A 26,619-nucleotide genomic window follows, 5' to 3' on the forward strand; every position below is an offset into this window, starting at 1 on the left:
TAGGAATGTAATCACGTTATGTATTTTTCATTCCTATAGAATGGGCGGAGGTTTTAAATAATTCTGTTATTTACAAACAACATCGACTTACCTATTTTCAGGTGTGAATACAGAGTGGTTGCTTCAATCTGAAATTGGTCTGGGGAGTTTCTCACCTGGAATTTTTAATGGTTGAATATAAACAGGATCCTGTCCAATCATAAATTCACAAATTGTTATCGTATTTCAGCAGGAAAACCAAAAAGAAAAGAGTTTAAAAGAGCGGACGATACATAAGAGTGGGGATCGGGTCTAAGCACCCTCTTACTTTTTTTTTTTTTTTTTCTCTCCCCAAAATTTCTTCGGATTCCTGTTTTCCTCATAACTTCTAGAAAAATGGGTATTTCTAATGAAAATTTCTATAAACACGCTTCAGATGGTACACATTCCGATTATATCGGAATTTGTTGAGGAAGAATTTCTCTGTGGGTGAGAAAAGGAGTTTCAGAAAATCCAGACAAGTCGGGGTGGGGCACACAGGTAGAAATACGCTGAATTTTCTTACCTCTTACTATCTTTTGCTCGGGTACACTAATACTCTAACTTGTTGGTCCATAGATCATAACACGACAGATTTCTAGGTCGAATGAAATATTATCTTGAGTGACTTTATTTGAAAATACAAAAGTAGGTTATTAAACAGGAAAAAGAAAATTGTTGAATGGTGATTGTGTGATGGTAACAGGTAAGAGAAAGAGAGGATTGTTGTGTTAACGTGTCTCCTACTCTGCATTTATCAAATAATCATATCAAAAGCAAAGTACAACACCTCCTCCCTTCCTCATATCAATTACCAGCCTGCTATTACGTGTGTGTGTGTGCGTGTCTTTGTCTCGATGTTTGACAACAGGTGTGCTTATGTCACCGTGATATAGCAGTCCAACATAACAAAAGTCGATCGAATAAATTTTATGCTTCAAATGAATATGTATCGGCTCAGCAAAGAAGATATAACACTGTTTTATAACAACCTGCTTCGTTTTTATATGCTTTCATTATCATTTTGTTTTTGTCTTTATAATAATAAAATAATTAAAAAAATTTAAAAACTTTTCCTTCTAACATCATTAGCAGAAACTGTAATATCAAAGATGTTATGAATATAATTACAATTGCCGAGTCTGTCTGTCTGTCGTAAATGTCTTAGGCATCATTTATCTTTTACTTGTTTCGGTCATTTGACTGCGACCATGCTGGGGCACCGCCTTGAAGCGTTTTAGTCGAACGAATCGATTCCGGGACTTATTATTTTTAAGCCTTATACTTATTCTATCGGCCTTTCTGGCAAAACCAGGACGTAAACACACCAACACCTGTTGTCAAACGGGGATAGCACACAAACACAAACACGCAGACACACATACACTGGGCTTCCTTTCAGTTTCCATCTACCAGTGAGTCTGAGGAAATAGTAAAAGACACATACCCAAGATGTATCAAAAAAAGAGGGATTTATAAGGTCTTCGTAATCCAGGGGAAATATGTCTTAAGCTCTGTAATCAAAAAGTTTTCGCCAATCAGTTCATCAAGTCATAAGATTGTGCTTCCATAGTTTCTGATAAAAATGAACTCGGATTCTATTATGCAATTTTATGTCACACACACACACACACACACACACACCCACGCACGCACGCACGCACGCGAGAGAGAGAGAGAGAGACAGAGAGATTTTCATTGGTCTGAGCGGATAACAAGGATATAGAAAAACGATGTAATTCTGACACATAGGAAATTTTATATTTCACTACACCTTAATGTAAAGCTATTCTTTCTCTCTCTCTCTGTATATATATATATATATATATATATATATATATATATATACAAATAGTAAATGAGTATATGCATATATACGTACAGGTATGTGCGTACCGACATCCACCTGTATGTATAGGTGCATATCTGGGTACAGGACATTCCAAACAAAACGTAGACGGGAAAACACACAAGCCACATAGAGAACATTCTTCTTCATCAGCTACCCCTGTTTTAACACCGGCGTTTCAAAGAGCTGGGCAGGACGCATCGTTAAAACAGCTCTTCCCATGGACCGCAAATTAAATTTGTATACACAAATTAAATCTTGCCATGGAGGAATGTAATGGCGGACAAAAAACAAGACAGGAAAACAAACAGAAAAGGCTAATAATAATATTAGGGACAAAATCCAAAATTACAGGTAAAAACTCAATTAAAATCAATTTATAAAAAATTAAAATTAAATTGAGCTTTATAGATTATAATATATAAAAATATATAGTTTTAGGGAAAAGAACCAAGTTTCAAGAACTCATCAATGAAAATCCACTATCACATATAGAAAAATTAATAATTAAAAGCACAATAAATGAGTATAATATAAAACAAAGTGAATATCATAAGATAAAGATAGTATACTCATTCATTGTGCTTTTAATTATTAATTTTTCTATATGTGATAGTGGATTTTCATCGATGAGTTCTTGAAACTTGGTTATTTTCCCTAAAACTATATATATATATATATAAACAATTGCAGCGTGGAAGGTGTTTATAAGCCATTTAAAATAACACACAAAATCCGTTAGATTCACTTCAACATTTAAATTTAATTTGTCAAAATATTTTCGTCGCTTTGAGACCGCGACCTGTTCCCTGGCCTATTTATCTTTTACAAGTAAATGAGTAATCTTACATTTTATTTTGTTATTCTCTTTACTTCTATCGGACCAACCCCATCCTTTAAGTAAGGTTTTCTTAGCTGTCCCCTCTTCCTTTTTAAAACACTTGTTCAATTCTTGCAAGACTCATATCCTGTTCTTTGTGATGAAGCATTGCTTATACGGCAGATATATTCACAAACTTCAATGAAGTTAATTTGCACGTGTAAGGAAATGAGTTTTACCTAACCCTAACCCTAACCCTAACCCTCTCCATGTTTTTGTCCAAGTTACAGCTATTCGAATTTAACATAAGCCACCGTTAGTTGTTTCAGTTTCCGAACCTTTTTCAATTTGGGAAGGGAAAGTGTATATATAGATATGTATTCGCCTACATAACAGCCTACTTACAAATCTACCCGTGTATGTATAAACTGCAGCTATTGGGGGTATCACTACCTTCTACGTGTTTCTCCTATTTAGTAAGGAGGGATGTTTCATTTACGACGATGCACTCCTGTATTTGTCTGAGTGTTGGGTACTTCAGGGGCTTGGATAAAATGCGGATGTCAAGTCAACCCAGTGTGCCCCCATGCTGGTCTTTGGCATATTGGTAGAATATGGAAGACTATTATTTGTCATCATATTGTCTCAAATGGCTATTTAATCTCTCCGCAATGCTTCTAGATGTTTCATCAATGCCTCCATTATAACATTCCAAATTGTTTAATCATTAGATTACTTCCTACTGCTGGTTTTCTTAGATGCTTGATTTGGTATTTCCAATAATATTAAATACACACCCTCCACACAAAATACGCATAGTAATATCTTCCCACTCCCCACACACACACACACACTAGCACCCAATACCTCCCAGCCCATAACTATGACGACCCGTATCCCACCTCACACGTCCATGCATCGCCACAACACATCATCATTTATCGTCTGTCATTTTCTTAATTCAGTGATTTGACCGCAGCCATGCTGGGGAACTGCCAGACGAATCAACCCCCAATATTAATTTTTTAAAGCCTTGTAGATATTCTATTAGACCCATATCCAAATTTGCTAAGTTATTGAGACATCAGCACTCAATAAACAGTTGTCAACCAGAGACGGATCACAAGCACAGACACACCCATTTAAATATCTCTAAACATATGTCTATTTTGACGGGTTTCCTTTCCGGATGCAATCTGCAAAGAGTGTCTAATCATTGTTGTTTCTTTACTGTTGTATTTGTTTTCTCTGTGACCCACTTATTCTTTTTCCTGTCGTTAAATAAAGCAACTTTATACGAAAAGAAACTCATGTCATATTTTTAAAACGCTTTGGTCTTCTTTATGTCATTCACAACATGAAACATTAATGCTAGATAGGTGCCCACTGGAAAAATAAATAATTTTCGGCTCATTGCTTTCCGTTACGGTGTGAATTCGCACCGAACACAGCCTTAGATGGTGTTGCGTCATTGTGGTATGGAGCCAGTTCTTCAAGTGGCAAAGTGCACTGAACGTTCTCTCACTTGATGCAACAGACATGGGCAAAACAAAGAACAAACTACATTAGCATCAACACTTTTGGTGTGCTGGAACAAATAACAGCATCAGACGCTTTCCCTTTTTCTACAAAGTCAGACAATGATTTGGGCAAAGTTCCCTTTTCTGTCCACAGGCCAGCAAACAGTTTAATTTGTGATGACAGTAAGGACAAGTCAAATGGAGGAAGCAGGTATGCATTTACAAGTTCAAACATGCCACAGCTGACCTCTGTTAACAGCAAATCCTCTTATTCAGAGTATAGGTGCGGTGCATTCCTTCTTGCTCAAAGCTTATGTGCATTGCCTCTTGCTCAGCGCTTAACATAACAGACAATATCTTATTCCTCTTCTATGCCAGAGCAATCAGTGGTGCTGTCACATATAATACCAATAAACATGGAATTTTCAACCTTTTTCCCTGATCTCCTGCAGGATGTTATGAGCATGTCTCTAGGATTTCATTTTGTATGGTATCAGATAGTAAATTATCTTGACGCTTGAGTCACTGACTTAATGTCTGCACTGCATTCTTCAGCGAATATTCTGTGGTGTTGTGAGCCAGGCTGTGTTGTGGGGAAGAACCGGAAGTGAGGGAATAGGCGTGTCCTGTCGGAAGTGGGGCCTGTGGGTCCCACTGGAAGGGCCGCAGCGAGCATGCGGGGTCAGTGAAGCACGAGGAGCAGTTGGCAGTGGAGAGCACATCAGAGCAGACGTGTGAGACTGTACAGCGACGGATAGCGCATGTGGACGTGGAGTGAACCTTGCAGTGAACATTCCAAGCTGAATCTCAGGAGATAATTCACTTTTTCCAGAAAAATATTAAAAGAAGCTGCAGGGCTTTAAAGTTTGATCATTTTTACCCAGTCAGAAAACAGGATGTGGAAGCTGCCATTTTGTGCAGAAGCTGCCATTTTGTGCAGAAGCTGTCATTTTGTGCAGAAGCCGTCATTTTGTGCAGAAGCCGTCATTTTGTGCAGAAGCCGTCATTTTGTGTAGAAGCTGACATTTTGTGCCGAAGATGTCATTTTGTGCAGAAGCTGACATTTTGTGCAGAAGCCGTCATTTTGTGCAGAAGCCGTCATTTTGTGCAGAAGCCGTCATTTTGTGCAGAAGCCGTCATTTTGTGCAGAAGCCGTCATTTTGTGCAGAAGCCGTCATTTTGTGTAGAAGCTGACATTTTGTGCCGAAGATGTCATTTTGTGCAGAAGCTGTCATTTTGTGCAGAAGCCGTCATTTTGTGCAGAAGCCGTCATTTTGTGCAGAAGCCGTCATTTTGTGTAGAAGCTGACATTTTGTGCCGAAGATGTCATTTTGTGCAGAAGCTGACATTTTGTGCAGAAGCTGTCATTCTCTTAATGAGAATCTGATTTGGATAATGCACATACAATTTAAATATAAACAAAATATAACACAAAATGTATTTAATGCATTTTAAATATGTCTTTATTACACAAATCAAAAATATATCGACATACTTTAAATGCAAATGATATGTATATATTTGTAAATACCCATATTTTAAACAATGAAAAAGTGCCACACCATAGCGGTTGAGGGAACCTGTCGAAGACGTAGACCCAGGAAGACCTGGGATGAGGTGGGGAAGCACAGCCTTTAAACTTTAGGCTTCACCGAGGCAATGTCTTGTGACTGAGACCTTTGGAAATATGCAGTGCGTGAGAAGACCCGGCAAGCCAAGTGAGAGTCCTCAGTCAAATCGTCCAACCCATGCTAGCATGGAAAGCGGACGTTAAACGATGATGATGATGATGATGATGGTTTGAAACTTGACCCATGTATACCTTTAGAAAAATTTCTAGAGTTATTTATAAATTATTATAAATTATTATGTAGGCGTAGGAATGGCTGTGTGGTAAGTAGCTTGCTTACCAACCACATGGTTCCGGGTTCAGTCCCACTGCGTGGCACCTTGGGCAAGTGTCTTCTACTATAGCCTCGGGCCGACCAAAGCCTTGTGAGTGGATTTGGTAGACGGAAACTGAAAGAAGCCTGTCGTATATATGTATATATATATATGTATATGTGTGTGTGTATATATGTTTGTGTGTCTGTGTCCCCCCTACATTGTTTGACAACTGATGGTGGTGTGTTTACGTCCCCGTAACTTAGCGGTTCGGCAAAAGAGACCGATAGAATAAGTACTAAGCTTCCAAAGAATAAGTCCTGGGGTCGATTTGCTCGACTAAAGGCGGTGCTCCAGCATGGCTGCAGTCAAATGACAAACAAGTAAAAGAGTAAAAAGAGTATTATAAATTATTATCACAAAAGTTTAATGAGAATCATTCAGTTTCATCCAAAAAGCGTAGATTTTTAAATTATATTTGATGATATTCATGTTAAAGCAATAAGCACACACACACACAAATATGCCCCACTGAAAAAATAAATTGGTGGGATAGAATACTTGGATCTTTTTTAAAACGGGGGCCACATTTTTCATTAATGTTTTACGTAGTGTTTTTGGTACCGAAAGACTTTCAAACTTCGTATACTTATCTATTTTGTGTTATAGAACAGAAAAATATTTTTGGATTCGAATTTATTTCATGTAAAAAATTGTCTTATTTCGATAATTTCAACCAATCACTGACGTCCATTCAGTCGATATACATTAAGTGCCGACTACATAAACAAACGATTCTTCGTTTATTTGCTTTTTTCATTTTAAATTTGCTTTAACCCTAACCCTAACCCTAACCGTAGGGTTAGGGTTAGAGTTAGGGTTAGGATTAATTGTTTCAGAATCGTTTGTTTATGTAGTCGGCACTTAATGTATATCGGCTGAATGGACGTCAGTGATTGGTTGAAATTACAGAAATACGACAACTTTAACATGGAATAATTTATGGATTTCTTTTTTTTTAAAGAAGACTAAGAGAAAAAGATGTTTTATATGACACATTCTACCAGTGTTCCAAGTTTCAAAGTGTTTCGTTAATGAAAAATGTGGCCCCCGTTTTAAAAAAGATCCGAATACTTACATATTAATACAAATCACGTTTTTTGGCAGAAAATTTTGTCACATCAAATTCCAATATAAAAAGAATCTACACCGTCTGAAGTATATTTGTAGAAAATTTCCTTAAAAAAATATACATTTTTGTGAAAATTATGTCTTTGGAGGCAAGTCATGTGTAGATGTGGCCCAGGTAATGCTTTTGGATAGTTACTGTGTGTGCTGGTGCATGCGTTACCTGAATATCCCCATAATAAATATGAATTGTATTAAATTATAATCACAGATATATGTGTGTATGGAGGAGAAGGTCTTTGTTTCTCCTCCCTCCCAGCTACTTGACAACAGGTGTTGGTGGGTTTATGTCCCTATAACTGAGCAGTTTCGCAAAAGAGATCAATCGAATAAGTATAGGGCTTCAACAACAAAAAAATTCTTCCAGCCAGTGCCCCAGTATGGCTAGAGTCGTGCTGGAGCAAGTGAAAGATAGAAGAGAACATATGGCCAAGCAACAAATGAAGAAATTCGTGATATTTAACTTAAAACTATTCGGCTATTATTCTACCATTATTTGTTCATACGAGGCTTCTATTCATGTTTTCAACAGTTTAATCTTCAATATTTCCTAATAGAGTCATTGTTAACTTCAGAATGTTTTTTAATATTCTACTTCTTTTAAGAACTGTTTCAGTTTCTTTATGTTTATATATCTGATAACTGAAATGATAAAAGTTCAATGGAATTGTATAAAATGAATATGGTTTTTGAGAATATCTGTTTTTCATCATCATCATCGTTTAACGTTTTCTTTCCAGTCAAGCGGTACTGGCAACGACCACGCTCAAAATGGTGTATTTTATGTGCCACCTGCACCGGAGCCAGTCCAGTGTTTTTCTTAGGTGAAATATTTTACTTCCATATTACCACCCACCTATAATAAGTGCCCATGGGCGCTTATTATAGGTGGGTGGTTATAAATAGTTATAAACAGTTTTGTAAAATAAAATTTTCCGTTTAACAGTCCTGGTCGAATTTTCAGAAAACCCCTGTAATATGTTAATGCAATCGTTGAAATTCTGTAAGAAAAAAAAAATCTCAAAATACAGCCCCCTTATACTACATCCGATGGATTCTGATATGCCGTACGACTCCTGTGCCGGATCATACAAGTATTGGTGCACTTGGAACGATCCCATCTGGATATGACAAGGAAGATTAGAAGAACGGCTACAATGAGGACTATGGTAAAGATGGAAATGAGGACTATGGCAGAGATGAGTATTCTGGTTATATATGATTTAAAGAAATACATTCAATATTTATCTCAGAAAAACAAGAAAAAAAGCGCAAAACATAGCATTCTTATGCCTGTGGTGGATTCTGGTATTTCTTATGAGATTGCCACTTGATGACACGGGTCCTGATCCAAATGTAAGGACGCCATTCGAATTTGACAGAGAGGATTATGAAAAGGACTGCTACAACTCCGAGTATGGAAATGAGGAGTATGGCAGAGATGGGTATGCCGGTTCCTGCTTCCTCATCTGCAAAAGATGAACAAGAAAACATAAACTTTTTGTTTTTAATAAAAGATAATAATATCAACCAGGCTGAACCATTTTGGTACCAACCTGCTCAATACTACTTTTGTTTCTATTGTACAAATTCCTTGTTTTAAAGAGATCTAAAGTAAAACCTTCCATCAAAACTTCAAATAAACTTCTGTTCCAAACACTAACTTAGTAATGACAAGGTTATTTCACTAAATTCTTTATTATTTCCAAAATTTATTGAAACAAAGGCAATACATTTCAACAGAAATATGGTAAGAAAAGGATTAACACACATAATTATCTTAGACTACTATGTCTAACTGATTAAATGGCCCCCTTCAGATCAGTCGATCATTTAGAAAGGTTACGTAGCATTTAACAAAGGGGACTGACTTTTTTAACACAAAAATGGATGGTCAACAGATCAGTCCATCATTTACCAGGGGCAGCATATACATTTACCCATTATTTAAACATAATTAATTTCCTCGTTATTCAAACAGAAACTGAAACTTTCTAATTAGTTGCAAACTCTGCATAAGGCTTCCTAACATTCTTGTGGAATTAAATTTGGTGACTCAAACAAAATGTTAACAAATTATAGCATTGAAAATGGCTGGAATAAAGAATTGTGAGGTGATAAAACAGTTGAGAAAATATTGAGGGCTATAGGAAAAGCAAAAAGGTGGTCATTTTAAATTGTAAATATATATATGTAAAATATTGTCAATAAATATAACATTCATCCTATAAACTTTCATTAAGCAAAACCTAAATCTGATGATAAAATGAATAATTAGTAAATATATATCCTTCATCTGATAGAAGGATTTATACAGAATTAGTAAAGACGGTGGTTTCCGTCAATTTTTGCTCTTAATAATATTTTCCTCTTTGAATTCTTCTTTCACAGACAATAAACTAGAAAATGTCAAATCCTTTTGATAACAATTAAATAGTACAATAGAGAGATGATCCTCAATAATGAAACTAGCTAATGCATTCAGTCAACTAGAAATATGTTCTGAGTTCAAATTCCGTCAAGGTCAACTTTGCCTTTCATCCTTTCACGGTTGATGAATTAAGTACCAGTTGTGTACTGGGTTGATGTAATTGACTCATCCCCTCCCACCAAATTGCTGTCCTTGTGGCAAAATTTGAAACCATTATTATTATTATTGTTGTTATTATTATTATAATTATCATCATCATCATCATTATTAATGTGGTGAGCTGACAGAATCGTTAGCATGCCGGGCGAAATACTTAGCGGCATTTCGTCTGCCGTTATGTTCTGAGTTCAAATTCCGCCGGGGTCGACTTTTGCCTTTCATCCTTCCGGGTCGATAAATTAAGTACCAGTTGTATACTAGGGTTGATGTGATCACCTGTCTCCCTCTCCATAAAATTCAGGTCTTGTGCCTATGGCAGAAAGGAGTATTACTATTATCATCATCATCATCATCATCATTGACGTTGTGAGCTGACAGAATTATTACTGCATCAGAGAAAAAGGTTCTGTGGTATTTCTTCTGACTCATTTACCCCCTGAGTTCAAATACTTGTAAAGTCAGTGTTGCCTTTCATCCCTTTGGGGCTGATGAAATAAAGGACCAGCTAAATATACTCAAATTAATGAAATTGAGGAACCTCTTCCACATGAAATTACTGACCTTGTACCAAAATTAGAATTATTATTGTTATTATTAGCAGAAGTAATTTCCTTACCTTTCATCACTAAAGTATAATTTTCAGAGCAGAAATAGAAGTCACAAAAACGCCAAGTGAAATCTTGTTCTGTTACATTTCGGATTGAAAGAATCGAGACGTTACCAAAGTGAGTAATTTCATATTTGTCGTTCTTGTTATCACAAGTTGTCACACACTGGAGATTATTTCGCCCGTTTGTCCATGAAATGGGTGTTTCTATCAAGCTTGCTTCAATATGAATAGTAACATTTCCTCCTAGCACAACCGGTCCTGAAATAAAAAGATAAATCAATATTATTGATTGGTTTCCCATATGAAAGATTTCAGGAGATTTTTCATCATCATTGCCATTTTAACACCTACTCTTCCCTGCTTGGGAGCAGAGTTTACTTTGTGTACAACTGGATGCTCTTCCTGTCCTAATATCTCAGTCTATTGAATAACAAAGTGCCTGGACATGTTTTACCTAGTGAACTGGAAACAAATGACACCATATAAACGAGCCTTTTGTTTACTAAGATTGTGCAGAGTAGGATACAACCTACTCACTCTTAGTAAAAGATGCAGCTAAAAGTAAATCATTGCATTTGGTATTCATTGACCTGGAGAAAGCTTTTGACATGATATGGTGGTCTCTGAGGAAGCTAGGAGTTTGGGCAACAAAAGTTCTCTCAGAGTGAAAGGCACATTGTATGATGCTTGTATATGAAGAGCACTGCTACATAATAGTGAGACATGGACCCTAAATGCAGAGGACATACAAAGAGTAGAGAGGAATAAAGTTAGTAGGTTCTTTTGGATGTGCAATGTCAGTGTACATACGAAACAAAGTGTTAAGGTATCAAGAGAAACGTTAGGCAAAAGAAGAAAATTGAGCCGATTGGAAAAAGTCAAAAGAAAGTGGCTAAGAACTAAGAGTTAAGTAAAGAAATAGAAGACAGAATTGAAAAAACAGTGTTTAACTTAAAAGGAGTTTGTAAATCCATTTACCATTTTGGGTTATTTTATAAATTTCTATTCTTGTCGAATCTGTAAAAGACGAAAACAAAAATGTTTGAGTTTCAGATTTTATATTCAATCAACAGGATTGATTACTCTATATGTTACAATAATTAAATAATGATAATGAAGTCTTGCATATATTGGGTTGTCCGGAAAGTTTGTGCCGATTTATAGTAGCTTACCTTTCGACTTATTTGCCATGAAACCACCTCAATTCTGGGAAGAGGGTATTTTCAAGTTAAAGGAAAGATGGAGACGCATTGTGCAACAAAATGGTTCATATTTGGTTGATTAAAAATGTAATGGCAAGTATTCATTGACCTTTTTCTTCCCTTTAAAAACCGGCATGAACTTTCCGGACAACCTGATAGAATTAAACATTATATACATTGACAGTTTGAGAGAAGGCATTGAACATGTGGTTCTCAAACATTAACAACCATTTAGCATTTAAGCTGGCCCTGGGACTCTAAGTTCCAGGCAGGGACTTGAAAAATAATATTAACTGGAAAATAACACCAGCAACATACCTTCGGAATGAAAACAGTGTACTCCAATAGTCAAATAAAGTGTTGGGTTTGAAATTCCACCAGGACACCTGATGACATCAAACAAGATGAGAACACCTATCCGTCCATGATAAATTGTGTACCAGTCATGTACTGGGACCGATGTAATCAACCCTTCCCCACAAATTTCATGCTCTGTGCCTATAGTAGAAAGGATTATAATAAGTAATTTTCTTACCATTTATTTTCAAACGAATTCTCGCCATGTTGAAGTTGTCATCATAGAATTTCCAAGTCAAACATTTGTTCATGACTCTTCTGATCCAAAGAGAAGACATGTTGCCCCACTGCCTCACTTGAAATTCAGAACCATTAACGCATGTTCTATCGCATTCATATTTTTTAGTTCCACACACCCACACAGCCGGTCTCTTTATATTTGGAATGCGAATTGAGAGGGTTGCACTTCCTCCAATTACAACATTTTCTGAAATAAAGAAATCAAATGAGATGTTTACTTCCTAGTCACATGGTTCCAGGTTCAGTCTCACTGAGCGGCACCTTGGGTAAGTGCGTTCCACTATAGCCTTGGGACAACCAAAGCCTTGTGAGTAGATTTGGCAGATGGAAACTGAAAGAAGCCCGTCGTATATATGCATGTGTCTGCATGTATGTGAGTGTGTCTGGGTATGTATGTGGCTGTGTGTGTGTTTCAGCAAAGCAGTTCAGCAAAGGAGACCAATAGAATAAGTACCAGGCTTATAATAACTGCTGGGGTCAATTCATTCGACTAAAAATTCTTCAAGGCAGTACCCCAGCATGGCCACAGTCTAATGACTGAAACAAGCAAGAGACCATCATGCTTGAATGGATCAGAGTTTTTCATTTCCAACAGTAGGATGCTCTTCCTGTCACAAACCTCACAAACTTGTTTCCAAACAGCCTATAGAATAACAAACAGCCTGAATAGGAACAAACGACACCATACAAATTAGCCTTTTGTTTACTGAGATTGTGTAACACATCAAGAAGCTCAGACATGATTTTGTGGTGAACTTCAAGCAAATGGCATCCCTGGGAAAAACCATTTATTAAAAACCAGCAAATGCAAGAGAATTAGTTGAAATACGTTTGTGGTTTTTTTAACTTCTAAAACACCATATCTGCCCAGTGCTGCCCTCTAACACAATGGTTCTCAACCATTTTCCATCTAAGGACTGTTTTTGATTCCTATTTTACTCAGGTGGACCCTTATAACCATTTTATGTTTTAAAAAACCCTATTTTTATAATTAAATGTTATTAGGAATTATATTAAAAAATTGGTAAAATATTTTGTGTACTCTTTTACTTGTTTCAGTCTTTTATTTGTTTCAATCTTTTGACTGTTGCCATGCTGGAGCACCACCTTTAGTCGAGCAAATCGACCCCAGGACATTCTTTAGAAGCCTAGTACTTATTCTATCGGTCTCTTTTGCCGAACCGCTAAGTTACGGGGACATAAACACACCAGCATCGGTTGTCAAGCGATGTTGGGGGGACAAACACAGACACACAAACACATATATATATATATATATATATATATATATATATATACATATATATACATATATACGACGGGCTTCTTTCAGTTTCCGTCTACCAAATCCACTCACAAGGCTTTGGGCGGCCTGAGGCTATAGTAGAAGACACTTGCCCAAGATGCCACGCAGCGGGACTGAACTCGGGACCATGTGGTTGGTAAGCAAGCTACTTACCACACAGCCACTCCTACGTAAAACTATAACCAATTAATTGTACATAAATTTTAACAACAAAATCTTGTATGGAACCCCAAACAACCATATTGACCCCGGTTGAAAACCACTGTTTTGTGGATTCCCCGATGTGTGTTTCTAGCTCTTTAGCTTTCCTCAATGGGAAACTTCAAAGAGAGACAACCCTGAATGAATTCAAATTCGTAGCTTTATCGAAAGAATAGTCACTATCAGTGACCGTGTTGTGCTAGTGAACTGCCTGGTTGGAATAAACATTTAAAGTAATAATAAAAAAAAACACAAACGAAAGTGACTAAAACCTATGAATTAAGAACAAGAAATAGAAGACAGAATTGAAAAAGTTGTGACTAGTTTAAAAGGCAAAAAGGGTTTGTTAATCCGCTTACCACTTTGGGTGATATTATAAATCTCTGCTCCTGTCAAACCTGCAAAAGATGAAAAGAAAAATTCTTTATTTTCAGATTTTACATTTCATCAACAGGATTGTTTATTATTTGCGTTACAATAATTAACCCTTGTAGATCTAATTACACATTATATACAATGGCAGGTTGAGAGAAGGTATTGAACATGTGGCTCTCAGTTCGACCCCAGTGCGTAACTGGTACTTATTTAATCGACCCCCCCCCCCCGAAAGGATAAAAGGCAAAGTCAACCTCGGCGGAATTTGAACTCAGAACGTAACGGCAGACAAAATACCAATTTCTTCATTGCTCACAGGGGGCTAAACATAGAATGGTACAAAACAACTGATTGGGATCAGTAATGCGAATGGTTTACATAAAATATGACTTTAAAAATTATATAAAATATAAAAAAATCGAATGATATTAACAGTACGTTAGACAACACAAATGAAGCGATGATCAGGCCACGCTCCGACCCCACAAGCCCCGATCTATCGCTGGCACCTTTTTTTTTTTCCTTTTTTTCTGAGTATTCACACGGTTCCTTGCACGCACAACACTCGTGCAACATGCTTCCATCTCTTTTGGAACGTACACTCCGACAGACATCTCCTCTCCAGCCACACTTTCCTTTTCAAATGAAAAGTAAAAAATGAACGTAAATTGTGGCCAGAGATAAAGTTGCTTGTCTTAATTCCTTTTATCCTCGTCTTCCATACTGCCAAATTTGAACTCAGAACGTAAAGACAGACGAAATACCGTTAAGCATTTCGCCCGGCGTGCTAATGTTTCTGCCAGCTCATCGCCTTATTTTGTACATGTGTAGTGAAACTACCTATCGTCACTAGATACAAAACTACTATCGCCATTACATACAATCTTCTCATTTAAATATAAATAAATGCGAGCGTAGTAGAGAACCCATTCCTTGTCATCACGTGACTGATTATTATTCGAATCGGCAACTTCTTCGAACCTTTCCCGCCAGAACGCAAACTGACCAATCACGGGCCCCCTAATAAGGTCACGTGATAGAGTAAAATTATGAAGGCATTTGGAGCCCTCTTAACGCTATATATAGATCAACTCATACCCCACAAATTTGTCTCGGTCCAGTTTCTCTTTGAGAACTGTTCCGTGTACCACACGACAGCAGCAGCAGTTCCAGCGACCACTTCAACAGCTTCGTCCAGCCAACGATGACCACCGCCGTCGCCACATCAGCAACAAGAGTCTACGACTACTATCCAGCATCATCGTCATGACCAACACGATTCTACGATTACTACTACCAAGCATCAATCTCCACCAGCGTCATCACCGGCGATACTAACACCGATGGCTGCCCCCTCGTCCTTGGCGTATAATTTGTTGTTAAATTTAAAGGTGTGGCCTTTTAGGGTGACCTTTATACTAGCTCCTAGTGCATGTGCGATCATTTTCTTTACCTGGTGGATATTAGTGGGGGTCCGTATGGCTCTGGTCCATCCACTCCATCTCTCTATAGGGGTCTTCCTAGCCATAGAAGTAATTGTGGGTGGTCTACCTCTTAGACGTCTACTAGGGCAGAAATCTCTAAGGTCGTATCTATCTAGATATACATCGTCATATGTCAATCTAAGTAGGAGGCCCAGTTCTTCTGTGTTGACTTTTTGGAACTCTACTTCGCTCTCGTTGATCATCTCCACGCACTTTTCCACTGCAAAATCCACGTCGATAGATGGGTATAGTGATACCACATCCATGCTACCCACTATACACCCTGTCAGGTTGCAAGTGTTGTTGCAGTCGTTGATCCTGCTGAGGAGATCTTCCGTGCTGTCACAGACATCAGGTGACATCTGGATTATGGGGCGTATGATCATTGAGAGGAAGTAGGAAATCCTGTAGTTACTAGCGACATTCGCTCCACAGACTGGTCTTGTTGGTGGTCCCACTACAGGATTAGTTGTTACTTTGTGGTCCTTACGGAGCCCATACAGCGTCGGGATATCATTGTTCCAGGCTTGGAAGTTGTTGGCTGTGCGCTTCTGGGGTCTAAGAACAATTGTCCACATCATCATATGGGCATTGAGGACTTTTTCCCTTTCCTCATGCGCCTGTAAGGTTGTTACCTTCGTATTGGCGATGTGAAGTTGCATTGCTTGGATATAGTTCGGCAGGCTGTCTATTGACATTCTGCCGGACTTATCTGTGGGAAGGCATACCACTTCTCCATTTTTCGTGCGTTGCATGAGCTTGTGTAGGCCACTTGCGGGTATATTCCCAAGTTGTTGGGCCTCTGTCTCATTCTGTCTCTGTCTCTTAGTGTATAATTCTAAAATCTGTCTAAGTTTTGTCCTAGCTATAGTGAACTGTGCTTCCATGTGGTCATGAGTATGTTTAGGGATGCAGACTCTTTTGTTAAAGGGTAATGTTGTCGGGTATACCCGGCTCATATCATAAGTTTTGTCATGTATGTTGAAGAATTGAGTGTCAAGGAGGTTAGTATTCCTGTTGTTGGCCCCTCTGGGGTTGTCTTCTTCGTAACTACTACTACTATTACTGCCGTTATTGCTACTCCCATTCATCCTGTTATTCCTACCACTACTATTGTTACTGTCACTACCACCACCACCACCACCACCACCACCACCACCACCATCGCTATTGTTACCACTCCATCTAGTGTTTTCTGTTTTAGGTCTACTGACTCCCTGTCCAAGAATTCTGTTGCATTCAACTTTATTCTCCCTCTTGACCCCCATGGCCTTACCTTTGTCTGTGTTCTTGTGCCTATATATATATATAAAACAAATAATAAATGAGTATATGCATATATACGTACAGGTATGTGCATACCTACGTCTACCTGTATATATAGGTGCATATCTGGGTACAGGACATTGCAAACAAAACGTAGACAAGAAAATAATAATAACCAGAGTACAGAACACACACAAGCCACATAGAGAACATTTTCCTTCATCAGCTGCCCCCAGGAACTGGATTGGGAATCTTTAGGCTAATGAAAAGCAAAAGAATTCTCTCTCTCTCTCTCTCTCTCTTTCTCTCTCTCTCTCTGTGCATCTGTATGTCTATTAGTGGGTTTGTGCTGAGAGGCATATCTCACCACTACTTGCTTGTGGTAAATGAATTGTGATAAGCAACTTGCCAGTGGAATCCTGCTTCAGTTGAAAGGTCAGAGATTCGTTGAAGTCATAAATAAATTGAGACGATTATTTTTTAGAAAAATGATGTCAACAGAAAAGAATTTAACAAAACAAAAGTAAAGCAAAAACTGAAAAAATACTTACAAAAGCACAACGCAAACAAGCAAAAGAACAGGTTTAGTTTGTCCATGATCTGAAAAAATAATTTTCGAAAATAAAAGCTGTCTGCCATAGCATGACTGACACGAGAGACTTTTAATATTTACTTGTAGAAAAATGTTAGCATAACAGACAAAGGGTTTCTTGGTTACTTTAGGGGCAATGCATGTATATGTGTATATATGTATGTGTGCATGTATATATATATGTGTGTGTGTGTGTGTGTAGGGATATATTTTTCGTATGGCTGCTGTTATGTTCCAGATTACAACTAAGCAGACGATGCCCGTGAGGACGCTTGGCTTTTCCAACGCCTTAGCCCCGCCGTTGCCCCGCAGAAACCAAGGCTGCGATTTAAGGACCGTGTCGAGTCCTCATTAAAGGCTTGTGATATGCTGGAGACTGACTGGGAGACAAACCGTCATTGCCACAGACGGAAGAAGCAGGTTAAGGAGGGGATCGACACTTTTGAGAGAGCACGTATTCTGCAAAAAGAACCTAAGTGTGCTGCTCGAAAGTGCACAGCTAGTGTAGTGAATGGGGAAAGCTTAGTTTGCAATGTTTGCAGTCGTGTATGCTTGTCAAGAGCAGGGCTTATTAGCCATCAACGGAGCTGCAAACGCAAAATATAAGTTAGTCCGAGAGCGCACAGTGTTCCTAAAGGTTAGCAAAGGACTTCTTCGGTCACGAGTGGAGGGCCAACGTAGGAGTGGAGAGTTATCTCCCCTGAAGACTTAACACCATAATTTGAAACTGACTACGTGTACAAATTGTAGTTTCGGGTGAGAGTTATGTCCCTTGCATGAATTAAGCAACTCGTAACAGGAACCGGAAAATAAGCTATTACGTGGAATTCGAAAGGGGGACGTTTGCAACACTGCGTCCACTCTGGTGTTCCCTTGAGATCTACGGACTATATTACCTGGATTATAAACTCTCTGAATTATTGGATCCGATACTGTCTAAGGCAAGTGATTATTGAAATAATTGAATTGTAAAAGTCTTGGCACTATCATGCTATTTATTAGCTGTCAGAAGTGAAAGTGCTCACTGCTAGTGAAGTATCTGTCTGTCTGCCTGTTGCTGGTTTGAGTCGATTCTTTGGCTACTGACAGCTAATACCATAACTGGCCGGAGCGAGCTATATGTCTGTCTGTCTGTCTCTCTCTCTCTATCTATCTAGCTATTACTCGAAAGTTCGCGCGTCCGCGCTAGCTAGTCGTGAGTGGTCGATCCTATTATTTTTAAACTTCAAACTTCATTTGTTTTCTATTTTGATAAATTCTCTCTGTTGAAAATTATATTTTTATATTTTAAATAATTTGCAATTTCAGGAAATGACGCGCGAACTTTCGAGTAATAGATAGATAGATAGATAGAGAAAGAGACAGACAGACAGACATATAGCTCGCTCCGGCCAGTCATGGTATTAGCTGTCAGTAGCCAAAGAATCGACTCAAACCAGCAACAGGCATGCAGGCAGACAGGCAGACAGACAGATACTTCACTAGCAGTGAGCACTTTCACTTCTGACAGCTAATAGCATGATAGTGCCAAAGTCTTTGTAAATGAGAGGGAGTTAGAACACTGAAAAGATATAGGGTACTTAAACCAGAAATCCGCCTGGGCATTCTTTGATGAATTTTCTCGCAAATATCATTCAGAGAGTGTAGATTACGATTATATTGGAATTTGACATGGAAAAGAAAAAAGAAAAACCACTTCCTTCTTTTTTTCCCTCACTCTGACAAGTATTGATGTTTTTTCAATATTTTCTCCCCATTAATAGCAGAAATTCTTTTATGCTATTAAGAAAAATTATTTTGAAAAATTGTAATATTTATCAACTTTAAAACTTAACGGTCATGGGAAATACTAGAAACAACAGCCAAATCTACCTTAAATGGCACACCTTCTCGTCTGAAAATATTTCCTTTTTTTTTTCACCGAAAAGTCTTCTATAGTTTTTAAGAGCGTGGTGCCCACAGAATCGACTAAAATGACCCATCACTAACGTCTGCCAAATTATTTTCCAGACACTTAGCTGTTATTTCTAGCATATCGATTTTTCTGATGAGGGTGTGGTAATTTTGCACCTGCTCTTTCATTATCTCCGCATGCGCAAACGAACCTATCCAATACTGAAACCGGCATTTATTTGTTAGAGCAATGGTGGTTCTCAAATTTTTTCACCTTCGGGCCTATATTTGATGATCAAAAAATCCCACGCCCACTGACCTCAAAACCAGTTATCCAACCCTCTTCCAGAATATAACCCCCATAAAGTAGAAATTGTTTTTACATACCAGCTTCATGTACAGACGTGATCTGAGAAAAAACATTCAGTGAAGACCAGCGTTGCTAAAATTGTTACGTTTTTGACAAAATATATTCGTTGTTACGTTTTTTTGTCAAGTTTAGAAAAATCTTTCGGCAAAATCTTGTTTTCAATCCAGAAAAATTCCAAGGCCCTCTCAAAATTTCCTCAGGCACTCTCAAAATTTTCCCAGGCCCACTAGTAGTGGGTCTCGGGCCCAACGTTGAGAACCACTGTGTTAGTATGTTGGTGAAATCTCAAACAATATGCCTGTTGTGGAGTATAGAGAGAGAGAGAGAGAGGCAACAGGGTGACGACACCATTAGTAGGACAGATTTGGTAGGTGACAGGAAACGCTAAGCTAAGAGAAGTTAGCGTGGGTATGAGTTAACTCACTTGTGTACGTGACAGGAGGATGAAGGGACGAATGGGAGTAGGAATGAACAGGCAGAAGAAAGTAACAATTGAGAAATTGGCGATTAGCGAAGGAGAAACGAAAAGCTGTAAGTGGAAAACTGCGGAGTTGATAAATGACGAAAAAAATGATGATAGTGTAGCACACTTATAAGAGGCAGAGAGAGAACGTAAGTTCGTTTGCCCGAACATGAGAAATTATTGATTTCTCATTGGTTAAAAATTACTGCCCATATACGAATTATGAACTTCGTTGAAGAAATCTTTCACGGGGTCACGGTTCTGTGATTCGTGTATGAGTAGTTATAAAAACCCTGATTTTCGGCAAAATCTCCAGTGATCGTTGGATGTTACTCAAGTCCACGACACTCACCCTTTTGAGTATAGGCTAATATATATGCCATGTTCAATACTCAAATCCGACAATATTGAATTGTCGTGAAACCTTATTAGTTGGAATGAGAAACTAGTTAATGATAATTTTATGTCGTAAATTCTCTACGATGAAATGTTTTGTTTCTAAATTTCTATAAATGTAAAAATATATATATAATAAATTAATGTAGAAACTTAATTCCTTTTACTTCTCGTTTCTTTCAACTTGTTGAATTTATTTCTGTATATTAATGAAACTGTGGTCAAAAAAATATAATCTATATCTTCAACATACATGCACGTAATAAACGCTCATCCATTGTCTTATCATGTATACATCATAACATTTACGCAGCCTAAACTAAACTAAGAGTTATGCTTAGTGATAAATACTTATAATTAAGTTATAAGTAACGAAATTATCATTATAGCTTTTAATTAATAAACAATAAAATTCGTTATAGCTTACGAATGAAAACATTATGAATAAAGATCTAGTATATCTCACATTTCAACGACTTGTTGTCGTGATAAACAACCAACATAGAAAAACTGGTGTCCGACCCTGTTAAAACACCTAAAAATAGGGACTGAGGTAGTGTGAGTGGGTGAGGTGTAAATGGATTGCAGGAACTGTGAGGAGACCCTTCGAAATCATCGTTCAAAATTCCAGTAGGTTGGGGGGAGGGTTTTGGGGTGGGGGAGGACCTGGCGCACAATTATCTACCCCTCCCCTCCCCCGAAACCGACCTTTCCAATTTTTTTTTTTATATACCGAATTCCTGTGTTTTCGATGACGGAGATTCCGAATGTGCAAAATAACACGTTTTTCAAAATTTTTTTTTTATTTAAACCACCCTAATTTTTAACGTTTTTCAAAATTTTCTTTTACAATCTACGTGGGGAAAATACAGAGATTAAAAGTATGGAAAAAAACAAAATTTGATTTCAAATTTACTGGTGACGTGCTTTGTGCATAGCCTTGTTCTTTTTTTTTTTTTTAATGCATATTTTGCGAATGAAAAGAATTAAATTCCATAGCCATATATGAAAGTGAAAAATGTAAGGCACTCCTACACAGGTGTACCCCAACCGACTTGTTTTCTCCATAACTTTCAAAAAAATGGATATTTTTAAATGAAATTTTCTACAGATATGATTCAGATGGTGTAAATTCTGATTAAGTTTCAAACAATCCACTTACCTGCTGCTTTCTTTAGCTCGGGTTCTCTAGTATTCTAACTTGTTGGTCCGTAGATCATAGCACGAAAAACCTCTACTTGGAATGTGAATTGTTTGCTTTTCAGCCTTTTTATTGGATAAGAGAGTAGAGGTTTGGCTGAATGTTAAATCCAGTGACTAGTGAGGTTACACGTGTCCGGTTCACTCTTCGTAAATAGTACCTTGTGTGTTGTTGTTTGTACTCCGTCGCTTACGACGTCGAGGGTTCCAGTTGATCAGATCAACAGAACAGCCTGCTCGTGAAATTAACGTGCAAGTGGCTGAGCACTCCACAGACACGTGTACCCTTAACGTAGTTCTTGGGGGATATTCAGCGTGACACAGAGTGTGACAAGGCTGACCCCTTTGAAGTACGGGCACAACAGAAACAGGAAGTAAGAGTGAGAGAAAGTTGTGGTGAAAGAGTACAGCAGGGTTCGCCACCATCCCCTGCCGGAGCCTCGTGGGGCTTTTTTAGGTGTTTTCGCTCAATAAACACTCACAACGCCCGGTCTGGGAATCAAAACCGCGATCCTATGACCACGAGTCCGCTGCCCTAACCACTGGGCCATTGCGCCTCCGCTCTGCATGTCATAAAAATGTGACTAAATGAAGTTGAAGTAGAATTTGCTCTCTGTCTTCGTAAAAACTTTCACCAACCAACCCATGACTTAGAAGGCTGTTGCTCCCATGTGGCTGGGAAACAAAAGTCTTACCACAAAGGTACACCTGGGACTATCAAGAATTGATTCCCAATTTGGCACAAGGCCTGCAATTTCAGGAGAGCGGGTGTAAGTCGCTCACATTGACCCCTTTGTTAAACTGGCACTTATTTTGTCAACCTAAAAAGGATGAAAGGCAAAGTTGACCGTGGCAGGATTTGAACTCAGAAGACAGACACTGCTTGCAATGCATTTTGCCCAACAGGCGGGGCTAAAGATCCTGCCAGTTCACTACCTTACCTGAGCCTATGATGAGTTAAAGATATAAAAAAAAAACAGACATGGGAGCCATGGTTGGAGCATCTCAGATTAGATTTGACCTTGGGCTGAACAAAAGATAATAAAAAATGTAATTATAAAAACTCAACAAAAATATTTGTAATTTTACATTTTTTTTTTTTGTTTATTTATAATTGTTAAATTTCAGGAATTAGGAAAAACTGTATTTTTTAAGTTTTAATTCATTTAAAACAGTAATAATCGGAGATAGGGGTGGGTGGATAGATAGACAGATCTACCCCTTTATCTAGCTCACTGTCAAAATAATTAGGGAGCTAGACAGAGGTATGTCTTAATGAGACAACAGTGTGCATTAAACGCAGTGGGTCTCAACAGGGGTTCCTATGACTTCTGGATGTGCATATAATATTTTTAAGGGTCCACGCTGACAAAATAGTTCATTGGGGACCTACTGTAGTAATTTAAGGGGCCACATAAAGTTTTGATTTAAGAACCACATGGTTCCGGGTTCAATCCCACTGCGTGGCACCTTGGGTGAGTGTCTTCTACTATAGCCTCGGGCTGACCAAAGCCTTGTGAGTGGATTTGGTAGACGGAAACTTAAAGAAGCCTGTCGTATATATATATATAGAAATATATATATATGTGTGTGTGTGTGTGTGTGTGTGTATGTATATATATGTGTGTGGGTGTTTGTGCGTCTGTGTTTGTTCCCCCCAACATCGCTTGACATCCGATGCTGGTGTGTTTACGTCCCCCGTAACTTAGCGGTTCGGCAAAAGGGTTAAAGTGATCTAAATTAAAACCTTCCATCAAAGTTTCATGTTAATTTATGTTCCACCCACCAAGGATCCATGCAAGATGCTTTGAAACGATCATCTTGACGAATTAAGTTTCCATTTTCTATCATTTGTTTTATATATATATATATATATATATATATATATATATATTTATATGTTTAAATATATATTTTTTTATATACCAAAAATTTGGCAAAAGAATATAGTATCTGTTAACAATCTTAGCAAAATACTCACAGTTGAGTTTTTGTGTATATATATATATATATATATATATATATATATATATATATATATATAGTTTTAGGGAAAATAACCATGTTTTAAGAACTCATTGATGAAAATCCACTATCGCATATAGAAAAATTAATAATTAAAAGCACAATAAATGAGTATAATATAAAACAAAGTGAATATCATAAGATAATATTATTATTATCTTTATCTTATGATATTTACTTTGTTTTATATTATACTCATTTATTGTGCTTTTAATTATTAATTTTTCTATATGTGATGGTGGATTTTCATCGATGAGTTCTTGAAACTTGGTTCTTTTCCCTAAAACTATATATATTTTATCTATAAAACTCAATTTAATTTTAATTTTTTATGAATTGATTTTAATTGAGTTTTTACCTGTAATTTTGGATTTTGTCCCTAATATTATTATATATATATATATATATATATATATATATATATATATATACATACACATACAGTGAGAGGTCAGGTTGAAATAAGCAGGTGTATATGATATAGAATTTCACACACACATATATACACACACAATTGGTCAGGTACATAGGTTGGTGTGTATATATGTAATGGTGTAGCATTAGATGTGTGTGTGTGTGTGTGTGTGTGCATGTATTCTGGGGTTAGACTGTTAAAGTTCATGGTTGCTATAGATTCATGTTCGTGAAACAACTTTTGGGGATAATTGGGAAGGCAGGGGATAAGGGTGGGGTGGGGGAATACATGAGGGTGTGTATAAAAAAGCAAAAAAGAGTACGCGTTATATAGTCTGATATAATGTAGGAACATTTTTTTTTTTTTTTTTTAATTCTAACAATTTACTTCCCTAGCAGATCAATATTCTTGCGTTTCGCACTGCTGGTTTCACCAGGTGAAAAAACCAAAACAACCGCGCAGAAACACTTGCACACACACACACACATATATACGTCAGTGGTGTAACCTAGGGGGGGGGGGTAATAATTCTTTTATTTTATTTTTTTTTTTTTGTGAAATGCATATATTACAATAGATTTCTGTGCGTCACAAAGAAGAGGAATGTCCATTCCAGATAGTTCCACCTGAAACAAAGAATTTGAAAAATGTTATTAATATGGCAAAAAACAGGAATCTAAAATTAGACTTTTTTTTTTTATTTATTTTATATTAGTTGTAGTATTGTTGAACCCTTTACCACTTAAACCAGCCAAATAAGTATTACATTTGACTGAATAATTTGAATGCCAAACCCACTCCAAACATTCTACTTGTTTTATATTTAAATAGTCCAAGTTCAACCTTTCACAATGTCGTTTTAAAAATAAACCATCACAATATCATTGTCATTCTAAAAAGAAACTATAAAGATTATATTTGATAGTGTAATCTGAATGCTAAAGGGTTAAAGTGCTTTTGTCTGCTCTTGGGCAGGCCCGGAAAATGCCACCCTTCTCCAGCCCTTTCAATACCACCTGGGAGGGCTCACACCCTCTCTGCTGATGTTAAGTAGATTACTGGAACTTTGGTTTCTATGAGTAGTCTTGGGATGAATACCGGAGTGATTTTTCCATTGCCTTTTCCAGGCAAATGGGATCTGAAGCCAGAATGTAAAGGACCAGAAGATATACCTTAAAACTTACTTAAACATCTGGACATGCCTCCAAATGTTATGACCATCATCACCACCTATCTTCCATAGATGTAACTCTGACATCTTCATGTCATAATGTTCTCCGTGCAAAATAGTTTGAAGATATCTTAACCCCTATCTTAACCCCTATCTTAACCCCCTATCTTAACCCCCTCCTCTGCTACTCTCTAAATTATAGTAGGCTTAACGAGATATGTTTCTTTTCTCTTTTATCTCTTTTACTTGTTTCAGTCATTTGACTGTGGTCATGCTGGAGCACCGCCTTTAGTCGAGCACATCAACCCCAGGACTTATTCTTTGGAAGCCTAGTACTTATTCTATCGGTCTCTTTTGCCAAACCGCTAAGTTTCGGGGATGTAAACACACCAGCATCAGTTGTTAGGCAATGGTGAGGGATACAAACACACACACACATACTATATATGACGGGCTTCTTTCAGTTTCCATCTACCAAATGCACTCACAAGGCTTTGGTCGACCCGAGGCTATAGTAGAAGACACTTGCCCAAGGTGCCACGCAGTGGGACTGAATGTTTTCATTAATCAATTAAACGGGGCCGCTTGAAACAAACGTAATGGATTGACACCTGTACATCTTCGTTATTTATTTATGTGTGTGTGTGTATGTATGTGTAAATATACACATATATATATATATGTATATATATGTATGTATATATTTATATATGTATATATGTATGTATATATATAAGTGTGTGTGTAAATATTCATATATATATTTATATATGTACATATGTATGTATATATATATATGTGTTTGTGTGTGTGAATATTCATATATATATTCATATATGTATATATGTATGTATATATATATCATCATCATCATCATCATCATCATCGTTTAACGTCCGCTTTCCATGCTAGCATGGGTTGGACGATTTGACTGAGGACTGGTGAAACCGGATGGCAACACCAGGCTCCAGTCTGATTTGGCAGAGTTTCTACAGCTGGATGCCCTTCCTAACGCCAACCACTCAGAGAGTGTAGTGGGTGCTTTTACGTGTCACCCGCACGAAAACGGCCACGCTCGAAATGGTGTCTTTTATGTGCCACCCGCACAAGCCAGTCCAGGGGCACTGGCAACGATCTCGCTCGAAAATCCTACAGGAGCCAGTCAGGCGGTACTGGCAACGGCC

At 37.6% G+C, this 26,619-nt stretch overlaps 2 protein-coding genes across 2 annotated transcripts in view; both read right to left on the reverse strand.

Annotated features, from left to right (window-relative positions):
* The window catches only part of LOC106876468 (uncharacterized), a 60,897-nt gene extending 38,921 nt beyond the window's left edge, over positions 1-21,976 (reverse strand). The window contains exons 1-8 of the mRNA XM_089345731.1: positions 21,787-21,976; positions 19,783-20,063; positions 17,462-17,510; positions 14,145-14,183; positions 12,217-12,465; positions 11,458-11,496; positions 10,486-10,737; positions 8,573-8,748 (exon numbers count right to left, since the gene is read on the reverse strand). Coding sequence (XP_089201857.1) covers positions 8,573-8,748; positions 10,486-10,737; positions 11,458-11,496; positions 12,217-12,465; positions 14,145-14,183; positions 17,462-17,510; positions 19,783-19,818 — 840 coding nt within the window. The 5' untranslated portion in view covers positions 19,819-20,063; positions 21,787-21,976. The remainder of the gene's footprint in view (positions 1-8,572; positions 8,749-10,485; positions 10,738-11,457; positions 11,497-12,216; positions 12,466-14,144; positions 14,184-17,461; positions 17,511-19,782; positions 20,064-21,786) is intronic.
* A 2,423-nt stretch (positions 21,977-24,399) lies between these two features.
* The window catches only part of LOC106879666 (scavenger receptor cysteine-rich domain-containing protein DMBT1), a 40,464-nt gene continuing 38,244 nt past the window's right edge, over positions 24,400-26,619 (reverse strand). Inside the window, exon 25 of the mRNA XM_089345666.1 lies at positions 24,400-24,890. The gene's annotated coding sequence lies outside the window, so the exon portion shown is untranslated. The remainder of the gene's footprint in view (positions 24,891-26,619) is intronic.

Source organism: Octopus bimaculoides, chromosome 29 (assembly GCF_046866305.1).
Source record: "Octopus bimaculoides isolate indiv1 chromosome 29, ASM4686630v1, whole genome shotgun sequence".
Taxonomy (NCBI): Eukaryota; Metazoa; Mollusca; class Cephalopoda; order Octopoda; family Octopodidae; genus Octopus; species Octopus bimaculoides.